This window comes from Propithecus coquereli, unplaced genomic scaffold, assembly GCF_000956105.1.
Source record: "Propithecus coquereli isolate 6110/MARCELLA unplaced genomic scaffold, Pcoq_1.0 Scaffold199, whole genome shotgun sequence".
Taxonomy (NCBI): Eukaryota; Metazoa; Chordata; class Mammalia; order Primates; family Indriidae; genus Propithecus; species Propithecus coquereli.
The window spans coordinates 2,375,740-2,382,651 of record NW_012144855.1 but is presented as its reverse complement, the minus strand read 5'-3'; the positions used below and the strand labels follow the sequence as shown (position 1 = coordinate 2,382,651).

The window sequence follows — 6,912 nt, the reverse complement described above, 5'->3', positions numbered from 1 at the left end:
CACTCTAGCCAGGGCAACAAAATGAGACTCTGTCTCAAAAAAAAAAAAAAAAAAAAGAATATACAAAGAGTACCTATATACTCTTTACCCAGATTCACCTATTGTTATCATTTGTGTCCCTAAGCCCCCCAAGTTAAAATAAGTTGCATACATCATGGTCCTTTACTGCAGTGTGGTTCCTAAAAATAAGGATATTTTCTTATATAACCACAGTGAAGTTATCCACTTCAGTAAATTTAACTGATACTATACTTTTATCTAATATACCATCTGTATTCCAATTTTGTCAGCTGATCTAGTAATGCCATTTATAGCATTTCTCCCTCCTTTAGTTTTCTCAACAGTCTCAAAAGCCTATAACATAATGTTTGTATGTTCGCATATTAATTAATTGCTGATTATAATGAGTGTTATCTGTATGCAAAAGCAGGCCTGAAAGGCTTCTATCTGGAAAAATTTCATAAAATTAGATCTAAAATATATTTGAAAGTATTGAAGTATATTATTTTTAAAGATACTAACTTTCTACTAATTTGGTTAAACCTTCATTTCAAATTAGTTTGAATTCATGACATTTTATCATATTTTTAAAAAATATTTCCAAATTCTGACAAATAGGAAGAAGTTTTTTTGGTTCCTTGTATAAAGAACATGAAAAATATTTAAAAAGAATATGGAAAAACTTACACTAAGAACCACTTCACATGTTCAATTTGTTTATTCCTATATTTGCAGTATGTGAATAGTAGTGAACTTTTCAGTACAATAAGATATGAAAATCTAGAATACAATTATGAAAGAAGAGTTAAATTGTATCTACCAATTATCAGTATCAGTTAAAAATGAATCATTAACATCTTTTTTTGCAGTTAACAACAAAAATTTATGTTTTCTTTGGCCAATATTAATAGTTCAAGTAAATACGTAGATTTGCCATCATGGAGCTTATCTTATAACTTAAGTAAAGAAAAAAATTTTAATGTGTATAAATTAGAATTTGTTGTAATGTCCTATACAGTTTTCGTGATCAGTTTAATAAACAGATTAATTCCCAATTCTGAAAATTTCTCCTGACAGAGATGAATAAAGCACAGTATTTAAAAGAACCTTTCTAATTGTTTTCCAGATATGCATATTACTACTCAGGATTAGGTGCTGGAGTTCTTGTTGCTGCCTATATACAAGTTTCATTTTGGACGTTGGCAGCTGGCCGACAGATTAGGAAAATTAGGCAAAAGTTTTTTCATGCTATTCTACGACAGGAAATAGGCTGGTTTGACATCAACGACATCACTGAACTCAATACACGTCTAACAGAGTAAGTGTATTCTTAATGTCACACTTTCATAAAGAAATTAACCACTCTGTGAAAATTTGTCAAGGGAAGATTTTAAATGAAAAAAAAAAACTAGCTTAAGCATTTGATATATATTAGAAATGGATCATGTGACGGTCATTTCTAGCCATTTCTAGCAGCATCTACAGCCTATGCCACCATGTGTTTTCCATATCCGTTAGCTTGCCCCCCGTGTATATAGTAGGTTCATTTGAGGACTGAGCTCAGTCTTACACTTGTTTGTTTCTCATGGAGCTGACTACTGTAGGGCCTGACAGGGACTAGGCTCTCAATAAAGATGGTGAATGAATGAATAAATGATCGAACTAATTCACAAAGAGACTTGCTTCAGACTTGCTGGCTCTTCGCTTATCCAACAAATGCTGGAGGGCCTATTTTGTGCTAAGCACCATTCTAGGTGTTTGTGATATATCAGTGAGCAAAGCAAAGATCTCTGTCCTTTTGGTGCTTTACATTCCAGTAGGGGGAGATAGATGATAAACTTTTTCTGACTGAGAGTGCTGGCAAGGACATAGTGAGCAAATGATGTCAACAAAGGAGGGAAGATCGAGACATATAGGGCCTTGTAAGCCTTGGTAAGGACTTCAGCTATCACTGAGTGGAATGGCAGCCATTAGAAGTTTTTGAGCTCAGGAATAACATGGACATACTTTTATTTTCAAAGGATCACACACTGGCTGCTATGTTGAGAAGAGACAGGGTTGAGAATAAGGACAAGGGTAGCAGCAAAGACATCTTCCCTATTACTTCCCTATAATAGGAAATATGGTAATTCTTCCCTATTACTGTTCCCTATTACCATTGCAATGCCCTTCCTAACTCTCTGCTTTGAACAAATGTACTCAAAATGTTAGTGCTTCTCTAATAGGATTGACTCATTTAATAGTATCAACTTTAATGATACTAACTTCTTAGAAGCATAACTAATCCTGAATTTCTTTTTTGTGTAGTATTTTGGTGGGGAAAATATCATTAAAGAGACTAAGACTCTGAAAGAGGTTTAAAGTAGTATGAACAAGTTTTACTTGTCTATGTGTTTGTTAGATGTCTACTTCATCTTTTCGACCGAAGACCTCCTGCCTGTAACCATTTAGGTGTGATCTTTTTTAGTGACATCTCCAAAATCAGTGAAGGAATTGGTGACAAGGTTGGAATGTTCTTTCAAGCAGTAGCCACGTTTTTTTCAGGATTTATAGTGGGGTTCATTAGAGGATGGAAACTCACCCTTGTGATAATGGCCATCAGCCCAATCCTGGGACTCTCTGCAGCCATTTGGGCAAAGGTATGTGAAACCTGGGCATTTTCCTGTGTGTTACTCTCCACATATAGTCATTTTTAGTATGCAGGAGTCTGGTACTTATACAGATCTGTGTTGAACATCAGTTGAAACCACATACAGAAGCATGTTGTTAACATGGTGCTTTAGTAAGGAAATTAATTTTTAACATGATTCACAATTTCATAGTTCTTACCTCAAATACAGGTGTTTGGCACTGCTCTTATTTCTTTGGGTAAATCTTTTTGGCATAGTATTAGTAGTGGTTTAAATGACATGTAGGGTTATGTCTTTATTTAAGGAAACACAATTTTAAAATATATCATTCTCCCAAATATTACATGAACATAAAATTTTTAAATTATTTGTACTATTTGTTTCTAATTGTTACCTGTGATAGTCAAGTGGCACTCTGCCAGTTTTGCCTTGCAATAAAATATAGAAAACCTTCTCTACTTCAGCCAACACTTCAAAACTGAGTAATTTTGCTGGCAATTTTTGCTCATTCTGAGGTTGATGATTTACTTAGAGAACTACTTGTATCTCTTTTGTTTTGATTCTTCCTTTACTTTTCTCCTGAAACATCTTGTTTAGCTATCTTATTAGAATAGCTAAACAGAATGTGCATGAGTAGGTCTGGAAGCACTTTTATAGTAATTAATAATTGTGACACAATAAAGGAAATGATGGTAAATCATTTCAAAGCAGTAAAGTTTTATTTTATTTTACCTTACAATTAACAGAAAAAAACATAGTAGATGTGGAGCATTGCCAAAAATGCTATTGAGAGAATTATGTGTAGATTTCCTCCCCCCACTATTTTTGGGGAGTCTATCACCAAGGTGGATCATATCTAGCCTTTGCAGGAGGTGGAAGCAGCCATTGGATCTAGTACACTGCTTGTCATTTGCTGTCTGACTTTAACGTTTGGTAAAGGATAAGGTTTGGAAAGAAAAAGTAGGTTAAAGAGTTGACCAGACTGTCTTTTAACTTTTCTCCCCATACAAAAGTCATTACTGTTTCTTTTCTGTCCAGATACTCTCGACATTTAGTGACAAAGAGCTAGCTGCATATGCAAAAGCAGGAGCTGTGGCAGAAGAGGCTCTGGGGGCAATCAAGACTGTGATAGCTTTCGGGGGCCAGAACAAAGAGCTGGAAAGGTCGGGAAGGTTCTTTGTCCACTAGTGCAAAGAATGCAATTTTATATTTTGTTGCTCATTCTTTTGTGGTATGTGTTTATTACTTTCCCTTTCCTAATATTAACCTTCCCCCCTGACAAAATATAAGCACCCTTCACGGATGGCTGCAGTTTAGTGTCAGGCTATAAAGCAGGGTTCTTAACCTTTTATGTTCCATGGACTCCTTTGGCCATCTGATAACACAAATGGACTCCCTTCTTAGAATAATGTTTTTAAATGCATAGAACAAATTACGTAGGGTTACAAAGGAAACCAATTATATTAAAGAATAGTTATCAAAATATTTTATTTATTTTTTACTCCTTTAATGACCATAAACTGGAATATAGAAGACAAAAACCTAAGGATATGTGGACCTCCCAGTTATAGCCCAGGATTCTCTGTGGTGCCATGTAGGTCTTCCATAAGGATGAGGCAAGGCTTCCCACCTTGGCCTCCGGCTTTCGGCCTTAAAGGTCCAGGATAAGCCTGGCAAACTTACAAGCCTCTGGAGACATGTTGTAAGCCCTTCTTCATGGTCCTGTGCTTGAGACCCTGGACAATTGCTTTAAAAATAAATTTATCGAGGTATGATTGACATGGACATATGAAAAGCTGTATACACATATCTAATGTGTACATCTCAATGAGCTTGGGGATAAGTACACACCCATGAAAAAAGCTATTCTGCTTTCTGTAAATATATTAATAAATATTTAATGTTTTATTGAAACAGTAATATTCCCTAATATAGTTGAGGTATGATTCCATGTGAAATGTTTTCTTTGACTGTTCTACGGAACTCCCGATACCCACAACTCTTTGAAATAAAAATTGTCTGGAAATTGTCCAGCATTAAAAACAAAGTTTCCCTAATCCCCTCCATTTCATTTTCTACTTTTCTATTCCTTAATTCCTCTTCAAAGCCAACATGTTTCTGGTTCTCTAACCTCTTCCTTTTTTCTCTCTCACTGCTGCTTCCTGTACACTATAGTCCACACAGACCACACTAACCCTCAGTTGGACCTCAGGATGTCAGTGTAATCAGTGCCGCTCCATTAGCCCCGGTAAGCACGCTGACTCAGTGAAGGTAATCACATGTCCACTGCTGTCACTGCAGCCTTGTGTCACCGTGGGGCAGACGTAAATCTTCCTGCACACGCCTTGAGGCCCAGCCACACAGGAGTAACCACAGCGCTGCACGCGGCATGCTGGCTGTCTCCTACGTGAACGCAGCACCCAGCATGCAGGAGATACTCTGAAGAGCTGAGTGCTTTATGTAACTAAAGAGACAAACATTTTGGTGGCAGAATATATTTTTAAAAAATCAATGAATTCCCATATCATTTGGTTAAACTATAAGAAAAGTGGTGGTGTTGGTTTTTTGGATACAAAGAGAAGCACCCTAATTTGTGTGAAATTTTCCCCCAAAGTCTCCTTATATATCTGCTGGATTTTTTTTCCCAATTTCAGGGAGCCCAAATTAAATTTTACACACTCTTTGGGTAAAGCATGGAAAAGTAGATTTAATTTAATTTGAGGCGAAATATATTGTAATTTAACAGAACCATTTTAGGCATACGTAACTATATCAAATTCAAGCAGCCAGTAACATGCATTTGAATTACTATTCAAAAATGTGATAGTAATAGAAAGGGCAAAATCCAGAAGAAATGAAAATCTAATACAAATACAGTAATAATAATAGTAACAGGGATTACCAAGTTTGTCAACTATTTATCAGCTACTGTACTAACTACTTTCTGTAATTATCTATCAACCTCACAGTTATCTTGCAAGGCAGGCATTATTAACTCCATTTTATGGATGATGAAAGTAAAATCTAGAAAAATTGAGTAAGAACCCATATCCCTTAAGGAGTGACCACTTTATAATCTTGTACCTGGCTTAAAAGATGAAGGTCAGCTTGATTAAAAAAAAAATCAAAGAGTGAAGCCCAGGTTTCTGTACAAGAACAAATGAAATTTCTGTCCCTCATCTCATGGGTATGAGGGAGATTTTCTGTTCTTCAGAGAAGAAACATTGACCTAAGTTAAGAATCTGTTTAAGAGGCTCAGTAGTGTTTACAATTAATTCTCGGTTGGCTTGGTTTCTCTCCTTCCATCTTAACCCTGACTTGTGATGCTGGCCATGAAGGTAATGGGAAAGCTGTTTCATATCCCAGGGGTGAGATTTCAATTCTGGAACAGCCAAAGGAACATTGGTTGGCCTGGTAGGCACCAAAGGAGATGGGTCCAGGCCAGTAATGAGAAAGCTTGGATGTGTTCTAATCTTGGCTGATCCTGAATTGGTTCAACTCCCAGAAAGCTGGGTCTTATGATGGGTTTATTACCCTGATCGCTTTGTTACTTAAACCTCCAACTATATAGGAGGTGAACATGGCTCAGATTATGTACTGTTATCCTTCATTATAACATTTCCCATCTTGTTTTCTGGTAGGTATCAGAAACATTTGGAAAATGCCAAAAAGATCGGAATTAAAAAAGCTATTTCAGCTAACATTTCCATGGGCATCTCCTTCCTGTTTATATATGCATCATATGCACTGGCCTTCTGGTATGGATCCACTCTAGTTATAGCAAAAGAATATACTATTGGAAATGCTATGACAGTAAGTAGTTTTCCAGTATTTATGAAGACTCTGAAAAGATTATTTCTCCATCTACCTTCTCTTTTCTTTCATATCCCTCCTCTTTGAAGGATGAGCATGATTATTGGTTTTGGTCTTTTGGTGAATCTTTGCTCTGTCCTGTGGGCAGAGCTGGCTTTCTAGAATATACAAGGCATAATTATGAATGTGGACAAGAAAAAAATCATGTGGTTAGACCATCTGAGAAATATATACAACATATGAAAGGAAATAAGAATGGAATAAATTTATGAATGCACAAATATGAATTGAAGCTATCCTTATTCTGCTGTTGAGTTTCTTTTCTTTTTTTTTTTTTTGAGACAGAGTCTCACTCTGTTGCCCGGGCTAGAGTACCGTGGCTTCAGCCTAGCTCACAGCAACCTCAAACTCCTGGGCTCAAGCAATCCTACTGCCTCAGCCTCCCGAGTAGCTGGGACTACAGGCATGC

General features: G+C 36.4%; 1 protein-coding gene across 1 annotated transcript in view; it reads left to right on the top strand.

Moving 5' to 3' along the window:
* The window catches only part of ABCB4 (ATP-binding cassette, sub-family B (MDR/TAP), member 4), an 80,206-nt gene that overhangs the window by 32,907 nt on the left and 40,387 nt on the right, over positions 1–6,912 (top strand). The window contains exons 6-9 of the mRNA XM_012643513.1: positions 1,127–1,318; positions 2,468–2,639; positions 3,669–3,793; positions 6,272–6,443. Of these exons, the coding sequence (XP_012498967.1) occupies positions 1,127–1,318; positions 2,468–2,639; positions 3,669–3,793; positions 6,272–6,443 (661 nt within the window). The remainder of the gene's footprint in view (positions 1–1,126; positions 1,319–2,467; positions 2,640–3,668; positions 3,794–6,271; positions 6,444–6,912) is intronic.